The 15,663-nt window shown below is 47.5% G+C and overlaps 1 protein-coding gene across 2 annotated transcripts; it reads left to right on the forward strand.

Moving 5' to 3' along the window:
• The first annotated feature begins 149 nt into the window (after nt 1–149).
• On the forward strand, nt 150–15,402 carry LOC141927962 (uncharacterized). Of its 2 annotated transcripts, XM_074835445.1 has the most exons (6): nt 150–6,099; nt 6,751–7,152; nt 8,671–8,772; nt 9,504–9,544; nt 10,609–10,813; nt 15,183–15,402. In XM_074835445.1, the coding sequence occupies exons 1-6, from the start codon at nt 6,048–6,050 to the stop codon at nt 15,194–15,196; spliced, it is 816 nt and encodes a 271-aa protein (XP_074691546.1). In that variant the 5' UTR covers nt 150–6,047; the 3' UTR covers nt 15,197–15,402. The 2 variants fall into 2 exon arrangements, with proteins under 2 accessions (XP_074691546.1, XP_074691545.1); XM_074835444.1 differs by lacking the exon at nt 15,183–15,402 and having other exon boundaries at nt 10,609–11,222.
• Nucleotides 15,403–15,663: the final 261 nt, after the last annotated feature.

Below are 15,663 nucleotides of genomic sequence, written 5' to 3' on the forward strand. Positions count from 1 at the left end.
GCAATCATGAACTTGAAAATAAGTCTCTATTACACATGCAAGGTGGAGTAAAGGGGAGGAGCAGTAAACATGCATCTCCATGGACTTCTCATCGTTTGTTCTTTTGCTAGCCACACGATGGCAGAAGATGCAAGAAATAAATACTAAAAAGTCAACAAGTCCCATCCCTACATAGCTTTCTGGCTAGCTGTGGTGCTGGTTCTGTTTCTTCTGCTGTGCTATATCCCTTTCTTTTCAGAACCCCAGGAATTGCTGTTGAAAAGTTTCTATGACTATGGCTGTTTTCGAAGAGCTGCAGGATGTGATGTCCATCATGCCAAGGAAGGGTGGAGAGGGGAGTGGAGATGGGGTGAGGGGACACATGGAGGGACTCTGGGAGTGCGGTGAAGGTAATTTGAGAGTGCAGAGAGAAAAATGGAGGTGACTGAAGGCATGTGAGGCAGGAAGGGAGCTAAGCACAAGCTGAGGACAAACAGCTAATCTGATGGCACCCGAAGAGGAAAGGAGCAATGTGTGCCACGGGGCTCTTGGCTCCCATCTATGTATGTCCCAGGGTCCCCAGCTGGGTCCCTTTTGCTACTGGGAACCATCTCTCCCTAACCTTGTGCACTCTGAATAAATTCCCCCACCCAATGTGCACCCTCAGTTGCCTCAACTTGCCCTCTGGTCCACTCCAGACTGCCCCATTTGCCCTCCAGTGCCCCCCTCCCACATCCCTCTATTTGGTGTCTTGTCTCCCCAGGATCTCCTTTCATCCCCTTGGGAGCACTCCCCTTCCTCATGGGTGTGCAGTACAGCCCATCATTTGGCTTTTGGTGCTCCTCAGAGTCCTTCAGTGAAACCAGAGCCCCCCCCATTTTTCCTCCAGCATGTCCCAGAGCTTTCTGTTTTCCTCCTAGTGTGCTCCTCAGCCCCCTGCTCACCCCCAGGTCTTGGGATTGCTCTGCTTCATCTTTTGGTTCATCCCCCCCCTTTACCTTTTGGTCCCTTCCGTTAGCACTCTGTTGCAGCCAGGAGCCTTTCATTCCTCACAGGGCTTGTATAAAAAAAGAAATAAGCTCCTTTCAACACGGCAAAGAATAGTTTGATAAAAAGAGATGCTACCAAAAAAGGAAACAGAACATATGTATCATTCTTGCAACTGTTTGATCCATGCCTCCCTCAGTTATAATCTACATGTAGTGATTAAAAGCCTTTTCTTATATTAAAAAAATGTTTAAATTCTGCACTTGCTGTACTGAAATTATTCTTAGCCAAGCTGAAAAGTATTTACATTTTTAGCTTTACTCCTCACTTCTTTTCTTTTTGGCTACTGGAAAACATAGAAGCTATTTTAATAGGGTCCTTGGCTAAGTTAACTAAAAACATATTACCTAAAGTTAATAATTAATTTAAAACCTTAGTTCAAACCTGAACTGTCAGGATCAGAAAGACACAAACAGTTTTGCTACGGAAATGGAACAGTATGAATTTACAGAGAAACAAGGTGGAAGCAAATTAATACGTGGCAAGTATCACAATTTTGAGGGAAAGTGGTGCAAGTGAATTTCCTCATGATTAACCTGAGAGATGTACAGGAAGGGTGGACTGCTGTGAAATATTAAATGTAATGTGCAGAACAGACAGCAAACCTTACAGTAACAAACTCTCCTGGAAATGCTTCTGCTCTTCTTAAATTCTTAAATAATCCGCAGCAACACAGACATCTCTGTTTTAAGTTGACAGTTTTGAGCAGGGACATGTGAGTACTCCCTCTCCCATGTACCAACTGGTATCTGCTAATCTTACCCAGTGTCTCTTTTCTCCTCACCTTTTTCTGTTTGAACTTCAAAGACCTCCTTAGTCATTAGTCAGAGAAATTACATGCTCACTGACAGATGTTGCTACCCTGCTGATGGGAAGTACCCTTTTCCAGTTCATTACTGTTCATTAACTGTATTGTTGTAGCCTCGGGAATGTAATGGGAATAAATATATCAGATGAGGGAGGGAAGCAAATTATCAGCTAGTCCCCCTTTAATAACTTCAATAGATTTAATGAAATAAAGGGAAAACCTTAACAAACTCATGAGTCTGGTGATTATAGCCCCAGACCAAGATTTTCCAAGTGATTCGTTGTTCTGCTGTTATTTCACACCAGCCCATCTACCAGATATGTACAATTGACTTGTGCTTAATTAATTCTTTGCAGCATCTCTAAAGGGTTTAGGACTGGGCACAGCAGCAGTGGGGCTGAAGGGGCTTGGGGAAACAGGGCTGGCAGAGCACTCTCTGCTCCATGCGGCTCCAGCTCCTCTGCCCTCCAGCCCAAAGAGGCAAAAAAGGGACAAAAAGGAGGGATTTAATGTAAAAACAACCACTAGGGTTCACCATAAAACCTGTTGCTCAAAAGCAATTTTGACTTCTCAGAACAGCCAAACCTCAAAATGTTTTACAGGCAGGGAATTTTATTATTTTACTGAAAAAACCTGAAGGCAAAAATGGCTTTGTGGTTCAGAAACTCCTGTTTGGCCCCGCTTGGGGCAGAGCAAACCATCCCCAGGGAAATACCAGCAGGGAACTGTAACTAAGAAGATTTTGATGAATTTAGGCTTGAAAACACTGGAAAGGAGGAAAGCAGAAGCTGTGAGAGGCAGCAAGAGGCAAAAGGCTGCTACTAAGCAGAAGAGAAAATGTGAAATAAAGAGAGAATAAAGATTCCCAGAAGTCAGAGTTACACTCTTAGAAAATATTGCATGTTTAAAGAAACAATCCCTGTCCAGCACCAGTTAAGGATACTTTTAAATATGCAGACTTAAGCCCTGGTGAAATGTAAGCAGAAGTTTCACTATCAACATTTGCTGAGTCAGACTTCAGTGTCAAAAAAGAGGAAAAAAAAAAAAGACACAGAGCACAAGTAATCCGGCTGAACTCAGGAAAAAGAGCATTAACCTTTTCTCCTGCCTCAAAATCCTTCTGATAAAACATCGGTTATGGAGAAAACTGATTTTTCAGGGGAAAGCATCTGTCAAGCAGCACATCTGTTCTGATACCTCCAGAAAGCAGACAGAGGGGGAGGGGGGGTGTCACACACATTGCTGATTACCGCCTGCTCTCCATCTGCAAGTGTTTATTCCATTTAGAGGTTTGCATTTTGCTGATGTGTGTATTAATGTAAAATACGGGAGTCACAGATGGTGACGCTTTATGTTCAGTGACATGCAAAAAGGGTCAAAACTATTCCCTGCGTAAGTTTAGGGAAGAAAGAAATCAGTATGTTTTGCATGACAAGATTATATATATCCAAGCCCTTAAGGACTTTAATTTAGCTCATCTGGACAAGCTCATGTGCTCCACAAGGATGAACTCTCGAAAGAGCCTGAAGCCACTCCAGGCACAGGGACAGCCCCTGACAAGACTTTGCATCAGCAAGTTTGCAGCAAATCACCTGGATAAAGGATGCACATGAGCTTCTTCCTCCAGTTTAATCTTGATTTTCACAAGATTTTTATTTTATTTCTACGTCCTTTCCACATATTTGCAGCCATTGTGTGTATCTTTCTGGATATTGTAAACAAACACTTTTCCTTTAATGTAGTTCCAGGTGAAGAGGATTTGAAGGCAATTAGGTAATAAAAGGGCAGTCTTTTCCCATGAGTGTGTTGGTGAATTGTGGTCCATAAAATCAGCCTCAAAGCTTTCTCTAGGGAAGAGAAGCAAATGGGGTTGTGGTATTTTTCTGTGCACAAAATGAATGGAAAGTAAGTACTGTAGGAACAAGGAAAGGTGTGTCTTTTTGTGAGTAGTAATAACTTGCTGGGCTCTCTGATATGTGTTAGGGTAGGGGATTTTCCACTCTTCCCAGAACATTTTTGAGGGAGAAACAAGGAGGAGATTGCTGTGTCCCGAAATTAAGTGATCCTCACTAGGAAAATGTACCATTATATCTCAAATATGCTGACTGTGTCCAGTCTAAAAGTGAAGGGAAGGATCTTTACTCTTTTCAGCTTGTCTTCCCCAAAAACTGAGCATTCTTGGGTGATGTTCAAGTGTGTTGTACAGTGTGTTGTCTGGCACAGATGCTTGCTTGAGTTGGAGATGCCCTACCATGGCTACAGAAATCACGTAAGTGTTGCTAATCAGAAAGGGGAATGCGTTTGTCACGTAGACTAACGTGGCTGTCAAATGTTAATGAATACAAATAAATTCTTTGTGGGTGTAATTTTTCAGAGGATGTATAGTAAGAGATGAGAACATGCTGTGTCCTGGGGTGATGTGGATGAAGGTTATCTAGCAGCTGCTGCTACCATCAGTGATAAGCTGATTTCTTCCTATTGAAATATAAACTAATTATGGTGGAACAGTAATTTTTTTCTTTAGCTTGGGTATTTCTCAGCTATACTCGGATTAGACTTCAATTTCTTTACACTTGTAACTCTTTAAGGGTTTTGATTTGGATGCTTTAACTCTCTCAAAGAGGAAACTGTGACATTAGGAGTGTGGGTGCAGAGCCCCGTGCATGCACTTGCCTGCTGGGGGAAGGCAAGTCCTGCTTTGCTCTGCCCTTTTTGAGACGTGTCCTTAGAAGATAAGTTCATCCATAAAATGCCGCTGTTGGAAAACCATCAACCTGAGTCAAATAGTGCTTTTTTCTCTTCTTTCCCCCTAAGGCACAAGTCTGGAGATGCTGGTTGGTGTGTGCACAGGGTTGGAGGCTCCTCCTGACCAGAGGAGGAGGGAGTCTTACAGCAATTCCCCAAAATAACCTGGGAAAGACACATCTGTGGGATTTCTTAATGAGAAGCATTACCTGAGAGCACGTGACGCCAAATGCATGGCACTTCTGCTGTGAAAATGGACTGTTTGGACTGAAATGCTGCTACTGTTTTCCTGGTGTGTCTTGACTGACAGATGTGCCGTTCCCTATGGCAATGGCTGGTGACGACATCTGTGGTCTGTAGAGCCCTTTCAGTGGGTCCTTGCTTCCCCACCACCATCAGAAAAATTTCCTAAGAGCAATTTCAGGACACTTCAGAGAGAGAAGACAACTCCCATGCACTTCACCTGTTATGTACTGGCAGAGACAAGCTGTATGTATTTCATATTTGTAGCTGTAAAAGGGCCAGAAAAGGAAGAAGGGCTGAAAAAAGAAGTTCTTTCCCAGCCAGTGTAATACTGCATTTCTCCTTTATGGAGAAATTGTGCCCATCTGCTTAAATTCTGATTTTGGGGGGCAAAAGGAGAAGATCCTGAGTCCTGCCTGGTTTTGGACTGTATCCCTCTGACCTTCAGGGAGTGGGGTACCAGGTTGGTAACTCATCCCTGGACTTTGGTTGCCTTTTGGAAACCTTCAGCTTCTGTGTGCAGGGAGAATCCAATGGACCCATAGAGGTGTCAAGGGGCTGTTCTGCCTACCTTGTCCTGCTATCCCTGGAGCTGTGAGTCTACATCCTGAGAGAAGAAAATACCCAGTGATGGCTCCCAGCTCATTCCTGTGGCCTGCGGAGGTTCACGACCAGCAGCTTGCATCCTCGTGGTCGTGACTTGGCCATGTCTCTGGGCCAGGAGACACAGGCACTTCCTCATGGTGCTGGTTGCTTGCCCCGTCTTGTCCAGGAGGGTCTGAGTCACAGGACTGTGGGACCAAAGGGTGCCTGAGCTGGGCCAGGAGAAGGTGTCCAGGATGGCTCGGTTTGAAGATGACCCTCTGCAGCACCTGTGACCTGTGGTTTGGGGTTTATTCCTGAGTGATGGGGGTGTGAAAGGAGGCATCTTCAGCAGGGCTGTGGTAGCAAGAGACCTTTTCTCCTGTGCTTTCATGAAACCAAGAACTTAACCGGCACAGGAAGAAAGCCTGGGCTGACATGTTCGCAAATAAACCCTGCAGTGCGCAGGGGACTGAGGAAGAGTCGCCGACTTCCTCCACTGCTGTGGTAACAGCTCGGAAATGCTCGCCGGCACCCTCAGTGCAGGGCCTGAGGGGTACAACCCTGTGCCCGATACAAGGTGACTGGCCGGCCAGAGCTCCCACTTCAGCTTCTGGGTCAGGGGCTCATCTCATCAGAAGAGATGTCCTCTAGCCGGCACCGCTGGAGTCTCTGCTCCCTCTTGCTGCTCCTCGGTGAGTCTGGGCTGAGCTGGGGTCCCGGGGGAACGGGGTGCACTGCCAGGATCAGCCCGGCGGAGGGGTGCCATGGAGGGTGATGCCCATGTGGCTCCTTGGGTGGGTGGCAGTGACAGCTCACCTGTGGCCCCAGGACTGTCGTACCCACAACAAGTGCCATCAGGGACCTGCGCTGGCGTCAGTCCCAGGCAGGGTCATGGTGGCAGGGGCTGCTCTATCCACCCGTAGATGAAGAGCAGGAGGGACCTGAGCCTTTGTCTCCCACCTTCCTCTCGGGGCACAAGGAAAGGCACGGTGTGCTGAAGTGCCAAGGGACAAATAACGCTGAGGGTGTTGGATGTTTGGAGCCCATCTCCAGGGCTGCTGCCGTGGCTTACAGGCAGGCTCAGCCCACACAGCTCCCTGCAAGCCCTGGAGAGGCAGAGCCCTTCACTGCCAGACCTTGGGTACCCCGTAAATTCACCCCCCCCAAAAAATATGATTGCAGCAGCTGCATGTTGCTGAGAACCAACTCCTGTGCGTGGAGCTGCAGCAGACAGGGTGGTGGGGTGAGGTGTGCTGCAGACGGCTGTGCTTGAAGAAGGGAAGGGGCCGCGGGTCCAGCCCCTGCTCTCTCTCCACTGATCTGCCTCTTCCCCTTTCCTCCAGGGAGAAACCTGGCTGTCCTCGTCAAAATCCATCAGGATTCAATCAACAGCACCGTGGGTCAGTCTGTGCTCCTGCCCATCTCCTACAGATTTAACAGTACCCCTCACTTCCCGGTGTCAATTCGCTGGATGTTCGGCAACAGTCTGGACGTACTCATCACCTGCACAGTGCTGAACTGCTCCCTGGGTGCCGGGGGGGCTCCCAGCAGCTGCATTGCAAATCATTTCCCCCATCGCACATACCAGAGACGTGCTGAGTTCTTCCCCGACAATGGGTCCCTGCTGCTGCAGCACCTGCAGCTCAGCGACAGTGGGGTTTACAGTGTCAGGTTCAGACCACCTTACCAAACCTGGCGTGTCACCCTGACCGTGCACGAGCAACGTTTCACCCCTGAGCATCCAGGTGAGTGTAAGTGTGAGTGTGCTGAGCACAGACATCTCCTGCCCTGCCCTGGCCACGCGTGCAGGAAGAAGCAGGCGCTGGCAGAGTGTTTGTACCTACTCTTGAAGGGATGAGCTTCTGTAGTGAAGAGAGGATTTCCAGGGATGTCTTATATGGTGCTCTAGGTCTTTTCTTATGACAGGAAACCCATCCTGTCCTGCACTGCCAGCTTCATCACAGTATAAGGGCTTCCTGTGCTGCTGGTTGTCTCTACATGAGAAATGCTCTTTTGCCAGCCTTGTGTTTACCCGATGTACGTGGCTACAGATGAGAGAGGACTAAGAAACCTAAGCACAGGGTTTGGATCCTGTACTGGACTAAATCCAGTATTCACTGGGGAGAATAGAGTGCTCGGGGATAAATCTGTGGCCATGTGGGCTAAGAAAAATATACAAAATGAATGCTATTCATGTCTGTGCAAGTTGCATATATCGTGTGGCAGTCAGGTAAGCTGGCAGCCTCAGTCTCTTTGGCTGGACAGGATCCTTCTTTAACCTGCCTGAGTCTTGCATGTTTATTCACCCTGCCACACAGTCCTGACGATGTGCCTCACGCCCATCTGTCTTCCTGTGTTTGTCTTTTGCTGTTCCCTGGCCTGGTTTATCACTATCTGCAGTAAACACAGGGGTTTTGAAGACCTAACTTTGCATTCAGTAAATTCCCAATTCCCTCCCTGTGTTTTGCCTCCTCTGCTGGATCTCTACCATCGCTCAAGGCATGAAACATAGCATGGTTCTTTCATACAAATGACTCTTCCACAACTCTGCTGCCAGCTATGTACAAAGTACATGAAATAATCTCCATGGTAGTATCTGGCATGGCTCAGTACAAATAGTTGTGCGTAGCACCTGAACGTCTGTGCCTTCTGTGCTAGGAGCAAGTTCTGTATCCCCTCCAGCTGTGCCGTGAGACATGCATATGACTCATACTCTCTTCTAGGTAGAAATATCTCTGAGAATATTTTCTGGGCTGACATAAAAATTTCAGCCTCTGGCCAGCATGGGGTGATGCTGTCAGCCGTCTTCCCAGCAGTGTGGAGAGGGAACCCTCCTGCACAGCCTCTGCACTTCCACATGGCTTTGGAGGAAGATGCCCATCACAAACACCAGGGACCCGTTATGGTCCTGCTTGGCTCCCCACTGAGCACCCTCAGGTCCCAGTTCCAGCATCCCCAAGGGCTTTGGTGTCAGGGTCACAGCCACTCCCATGGCACTGTGCGTGCAGCCCATGGGGTGCACACAACGCAGGCAGATGTGCAGGCAGTCGGGGCATGAAAGGAAACTCAGTAATACTTGAGCTGCAGATGTGGCTAGGCTTTTTGCAATGCAGTATTTCCTTTGACCTGTGGGTCTGTAGTGCTGCTCTCCAATCCCAAGGAGAGTGCTGTAATCAGCAGGAATGCTCTAGAAAATGTGGTGAAACCACTGCAATTACTTGTTTAGAAAACATTTGCACCACCTGTTTTCTTTCAAACATCAGACACCATGGAGCAAGACCACATCCGTTACTCTGTAATTGGAGTTTGTTCTTCAGTCTCCCTCCTTCTGCTGCTCCTGCTCTTCTGCTGCATATGGCATCGGGGTGAGTGGATCTGCTCCTGTTTTTTATCCCTCTAGGTTGCATCCTCCAGCTTGCCCAGGCATATTCTTGGGTGTTAAAGGTAGTGGAGGGCTCAGAAGTTGCCTGGGTTCTGCTCTTCACACAAAAATTATTCCTTCTGTAAGATCACCTCTCAAAATGTGCCACCTCCTTTCAGTTATAAGAGTTGCTGAATGCATTTCAAGTTCGTAATGCAGCTTAAGGAAGCAGAAGCACAGCACGGGTCCGTTGCAGTGGTTTTCTGGAGAACTCATACCTTCTGGTGCTGAGACCAGAATCAAGATACTGCAGCATAGCTAGTCTGTAAAAAAGGTATAATTCCATGGACTCTGAAATGCATTCTCTAAGTGTGGCTATGTAGTCACATACATACAGTGTAGTACAACTATTCTCTTGTAGTTACTTTAAAACTCCAACTGGGGAGAATACCTTAGGGTGTTTCCACTTAAAAATAAGCCTACAAGGTGCATATCTCCACAGCTTCCATCACTGATGTCTTCAAAACTTTCATCCCTGAGGATGACTTTGTCAGGAAACAAATTAATTTCTTTCCAAGGGGGAGATCTTGCTTGCACACAGAGAAAGTAGCTACAGAAATCTCCATTTTAAAGGCAAAATCCACATCACCCCCGTGGTGAAAGTGCCAATAGAGGAGAGAGGAGGGTGCAGATCATCAGTGTGTCTGCCAGATAATAAAACTCTCTTTTCCCTAGGTGCAGCTCAGCAGCAGAAGAGGAGAATCATCAAACAGCAGGTACAGGGGAAAAATCTGAAACCCCTTGGGCACAGGCAGCTGGGTAACTGCTGACCGCTGGCTTGAATAAGATATACTGAGCTGCAAGAATCATGTGCTGGATATAAAATTAGGAAGTTAATTCATTACAATAAGGGAAGTCTGCACACTCCCCCTCCACCTCCCTCCCTGTCAGATCCCAAACCAACATGAACCTTACCTTCAAGGCTCAGAAGCCCTGGGACAGCTTTGGCCAGCAGCAGCAAGGAAAATGCAGAACGGTTAAATGCAGAGAAATGTGCAGATAATCATCCCTCCCTGCTTCCTAATCTCATGAATTTATATTAAAGCACTTTTCAGGGATCAGTGTGGATGATCTAGGGGCTCATCTCACACAGAGTTTTACCTGTGAAAAATAAATAAAGCAGAGAGAAAGAGGCAAAGAAACCAAAGAAGGAGACATGAGAGCAAGATGGCTTAAGTAATTTCTGTGCCTACCACCTAGTGCTGAGGAAGGTGACTCCGTGGGGATGGCAGGTGTCCCAGAAGTACTGGAGTACTCCAGAGAGCATGTAGAGCATGTCTTGCAGATCCTACTAGCCTACACTTGTTTCCACACAGAGAGGTTTGTGATTTTTTTTTTTTTTTTTTTTTTTTTTTTTCTTTCTTCCCTGTGAAAATAGCCAAGGTTGAGGGTAGGCTCCCCACCCTGTGCTCTCTGGTCTGGAAACCACAACAAAACTTCAGCAAAGGTTTTCATTCCTGTTTCCAGTGTCTGTCAAGCTCTCCCATCTGCTCTCCAGGCTGTGTCTGGTTTGTGTCTGGTTTGTCTGATTTGGGCAAAGTAGATGTCACCCTCCAGTGTACCTGGTGGGCTGAGCCAGTTTTGCATCTATGGGGTGGGAGAGCTGGGACTAATGTTCCCCCATAGCTATCGTGGGTAAAGCCATCTGGGATTTATGTAGCTTCTGCCTCTGTCAAATCCTTGTTGTCTACAAACAGTCAGTAGCTCTGGACCGTTCCTGATCCCAACACAGCCTCTGGAGAAAGCTCTCATCTTTGGTGTTTTCTTTGTACTTCTCTAGGTCTCAAGTGTGGAGGAGTCCCACACAGAAAGCACTCTGGCAAGGGATGTGGCAACCATTTATGCCAGAATTGGAGACAGCTTTGAACAGCCACAGCCGAGACTGACATCAGAGGTCATGTACACATACATAGCTTCTCCTGGTTCACTGGGGCTGGACACTGGTTTGACTGTGGGAGCTGCCTCAAGCGGGAGTTTTGCAGAAGGTAGTCATGCCTCAAAGTAAAGAGGATGTTTTTGCCACTGATGCTGTCTCTGCTGATGCTGCACCCTTGGTGCTCCCCCTCCAGCAGCTCTGCACACTGAGCCTAGGCTGTTAAGGATTTGGAGCAACAGAGTACAGAAATGCATTAGTTTGCCTCAAACTGCAGCCTCTCTAGAATTTGAGGGATGAACTGATTTTAGTTTCTCCTTGAGACTTCCCGAGAGTACACAGACACCTGGTTTAAGAGAAAGATGCCTAAAGCAAAGGCAAATCAACAGTTTGTCCATGGGAAGCTTGCTTCCATAGACTCACCTTAATTTGAGGGGTAATGGAGAGCATTAAATGTATTTTAATTGTGTTTCCTAGGTTCACTACCAATAGTCTTGTCATATTAAAAGAATATATGAAGATTCTTTGGCCTGAAAAGTTGTCCTTACTTTTATAAGTATGCCAAGTAATTGTTGAGTAGACTTTTCCTACAATGAAATTTGCTTGACCTCAGGATCCCAGAGCAACAGGATCCTCTGTTATTTTGAAATGGTCCTTTGAAGAAGCACAAGGAGATGGGTCTTTCTGTACACTGGATTTCCTGGCACGTAATGTCATTTCCTCAAAACTGTATGCATGGGTGGAAGAAAGCTAAACTGTGTAATCCTAGTTTAAAATTAAAAGGCCATGTCTCCCCCAGCAGCACCAGCATTTTCAGGCATCTTTAAAATGCAGTGAGGGCATCAATCAATTTTTTTTCCCTTTGGGTTTCACAGAAAGCCAGGTAGTATGTACCAAAACATGGGGCCTCATCACTAATATTAAATGGATGCTATGAAAAGATGAGATCCCTTAGCATCTCCCAATCACAGCCTCTGTTGCCACATGCAGTGATGCCAGGTTGTGGGGCAAGACTCCCTTGGTCAGAGCATGGAAACTGCTGCTGCTTTTCTCCCTTTTTGGGTGTTTCTCTGTTGGCTGGGATGATGTTCAAAAGGGATGATGCTAAATACTATGTTCAAAGCACCAAGCACAAGGAGTCTGCTCCCACGCGTGCTGCCCTCTTCCCTCCAGGCAGGAAGGAAAGAGCACCCAACACCTCCAACAGCACTGGAGGCTGTCTCCCACCTGCTGTTAGTAAGGGAAGAAACCTTTTTCTGGAGAGAGACATGCAGTGGCACACACAGTTTTCACTTTCTTCTTACCTGCATCTCCAGCTGAGTGTCCTCCAGCCCTTCTCCTGGCTCCACCCTTCTCCTGGGTGGAAGACCTGCCTTGTGGCCTGGCCGGTCCGCTCTTGGAAAACCCTACCAGCATTTGTGAGGGCAGAGCTTTGCTTCAGAAAATAGAAGCATTTTCATGGTTCAGTGAAGCCACAAAAGCTGAACGCTTGCATCAGGTAAAGACAGATCTACTGCTGTGGTTAATGTGAGACCTTAAGTAGAAAGTACTAAAAAAGTAAAGAAGCAGCAAATAAATGTACAGGAAATATGGTTTTCACTCTTCAGGCTAAAGTACGTATGGTCACTGCCTTACGAACAGTCCTCTCAGCAGAGCTGGGGGTCTGTCTCTGCCCCACTGCTGAAGGACTTCAGAAACACCATCGCTGGGAAGCATGGAAGGGTGAGGGAGGACCGCTCAGGACATGCATCCAGTCCTCAACACCTGCCAACAGCCATAGGAGCCCATTGAAGGGATCAGCAGAATAACCTCTTGGTCTCCCCCTGTGGCTGGTAAACCACAAAATAATCTCAGGATTGGAACAAAATGAAGACCTACAAGTGAATTCATGTATCCGTTAATCACCCAGAAACACAACCACCCCATTAGGAGCATCCGTGTTTTCCAGAGCAGCCTCTCCCTCCTGGAGAAACCTCTGGGGTGACAAGCCCATGGGCCATGCTACAGAAACACCCCAGGCTGAGCCACTGCTTCCCAGAAGATAATACCAAGAGGTAGGAGCAAGCCCTGACCCTCTGCAGATCTATGGGTCTGCAGTTAGCTGCAGCTCTTAGATGTTGCAGGGCATGCTCGGACCATCTTGTGTCTCCTCTACCCTTGCATTGTCCTCTTGTGCTTTGCACAGTGGTAGCTGGGTGGTACCTCCGGTTGTCTCATACCATGTGGTGCCAAATGCCTGCAGAGGGAGAGGAAAACTCATCACCTTGAAGCTGCCATGCTGTGAGCTGCAGGTTTGTTTTAGATGTCTGTAGTATGGACTTGGACTTCATGGGGAATTAAACCCTCCCAGTGGGACTCCGGTCTCAGTGTTACACCAGGAGCTGTGGCACCTCCACAAAGTGGGCTGGTCTCAGTTCAAATGTTTTTTTGAGCTACAGAAATGAGGTAAGCTTAGGCTGTCTTCCCTAACAGTCTGAGTTCAGCTAAGGGAAACTTTTGACAATTCATGTGTGGCTGGCAAGCTGCTTGGGAGTTTAAAAATGGGATTTGGGTTAAGCAACCAGCTAGGTGATAGCTGGAATGAAATTATACTTTGGCAATGAGCACAAAGACAGATCTCTCCCTAATTATGCCTGAGATAGGCTGAAAACAGAAGAAAGTGAAGTTTTGCAAGAGCTTACAGAGTTTTGGTTTATCCTTTTGCTTTTTGGTAAGGTTGGGAGGTAGAGAGGAAGAGGAACCAAGTATGAGTATGACACAGACCAACTGCTGTGGCTCTGTGCAAAAATGCATAGGTATGTGATGGGCCAGAGAGATAAAGGAGCACAGTCTGGGAGATTACCCTGCTGCCAAGCAGTTGTGCCAAACTGACAGGTCAATTTAGTATGAATTTTATTTTGGACTTGGAAAACAGAGCTATCTAGCAAAATCCGCTTGATGGGCTGATGTGTTTCTGTATACGAAATGCTTGTGGTACCAGCTTAACTCTGAACAGGATGCTGGTGCACGGCCTGGTCAGTCGTAGCATGAAGGCGTAAAGTCATTCTTGTGTCTTCTACATAGCATCATTCTCATTAGAGCCACTTCTGTGAACCACCCTTTTCCTAGGTGTGAAATCTGTCATCTCTTTAGGTTTATTCCCCATCAATAACTAGCACCAGCTTTTGAAAGACACGTCTCTGGGGCTGGAGTCATTGGCATGGAGGGTGCAGAGTGCTGCCCTGGCAGGAAGGAGCCATGTGGCGGGGCTGGTCCCTCTCTGGCCACGTGAGCTGAGGGTGTCAAGGAGAGGAAGGTGGCGGACAGGTCTCAGTGTTCAAGTTTGGCAGTGTTCAAGGCCAGGTTGGACAGGGCTTTGAGCATCCTGGTCTAGTGGAAGGTGTCCCTGCCCATGGCAGGGGGGTTGGAACTAGGTGATCTTTAAGGTTCCTTCCACCCCAAACCATTCTGTGTTTCTATGGTTCTGTGATTTGCCAACCATGTCAACCAGGAAAAATGAGTTCTTCTATTACATGCCTGCTCTGGAGCTCCCAGGCTTTGGTATATTCACTTTAGCCCATGCATCCCTGCCATCAACTCTTCCCATCAGACAGCTGAGCTGGGGAGCAGTAGATCTGTGCACCTCCAGAGAGAGACAAGTGTCTGCTGGTGGCTGACAAGATGCTGCATTAACATTAATTACATGAAGTTTTGTGCTGATGAGGCTTGCCTAGACCTACCCTTGATGCTGACTGATATGCTAACGGAATGCATTTGTGGCATCTTGCTGTTGAAACTCTGCATGTTTTTGGGAGACTGCGAGTTTAGCCTGGGGGAGGAGAAAGCAGGCCCTGCGCTTGCCTCACACAGCTGAGTGGCTGTGAAGTCCTTGCAGCAAGCCCACAGCTCTTCTTGCAGCTCCGGAGGCTGAGCACCCAGGGGGTTGCAGCCACCGTCTCACCTCTGCAGAAGGGAGAGCACACTGCATTCAAAATGGAGAGGAAAAGGCAAAAATTAATGGAGGGGGGAAAAAGTGAGAGGAAACAAAGCTGGCCACATTTGCTCCATGATGCTTTTCACACTTCCCTGTTTCTACCTTCTCCTCTCCACCTCTTTGCTCACCCTGAGCTCCCACCACAGAAGGCATTTAGTCTTCACCTATGCTGTGTCTCCCGTCCCTGTCTCTAACCCACACTGCAGCCTTACTGGCTGCCTCTGTCTTTTCATTTCCTTCTCTGAGCAGCTTCTTCGCAGGGTTCTGTCACCCAGGCCCTTCTCATTTTGTTCTTTGAAGCTCTTAAAGGTCAGTGTGGCTTTCCTTGTGGCTGCAAATGGCTCAGTGCTTGCAGACCTTGGCCGCTCGCTGGCTGCATCTCAGAGCAAGCTTCTTCCCACTGGATACGTGTAGCCTCATATTTTAAAGACTTCAAGTGGCACACTGGTCCTCTCAACAGCCTTGCTGCTCATCATAATTTATTCATCCATGTTTAAATCCATCCCAGGTCCATGTGGCTGAATATCATCCTTCGAGACTGCTGCTGAATGGATGGAGGATATGGCCAACACACCCACTGACCTGTTCACCTTGCTTTTTACCAGTAAGACCGGCCTACAGCAATCCAACAGCCTGGAGAAAGTCCACAGCAAGGAGGACTCCCTCAATGGGAGAGGATCAGGTTAGGTAGCACTTAAGCAAACTGGACATGCCAATGGGCCCTGAGACGATGCACCCATGAGTCCTGAGGGAGCTGGCTAACAGCATTGCGAGACCACTCTTGATTATCTTTGAAAGGCTGTGGTGACTGGGAAAGGTTTCTGAAGACTGGAGCAGAGCTCCTATCCTCAGAAAAGGGGAAGAAGGAGGACCCAGGGAACTACAGGGCAGTCAGCTGCATCTCAACCCCTGGACAGGTGATGGAGCAGCTAATCCTGGGAGCCATTTCCCAGCACATGAAGGACAAGAAAGTGATCAGGATTCAGCAT

Source organism: Strix aluco, chromosome 10, assembly GCF_031877795.1.
Source record: "Strix aluco isolate bStrAlu1 chromosome 10, bStrAlu1.hap1, whole genome shotgun sequence".
Taxonomy (NCBI): Eukaryota; Metazoa; Chordata; class Aves; order Strigiformes; family Strigidae; genus Strix; species Strix aluco.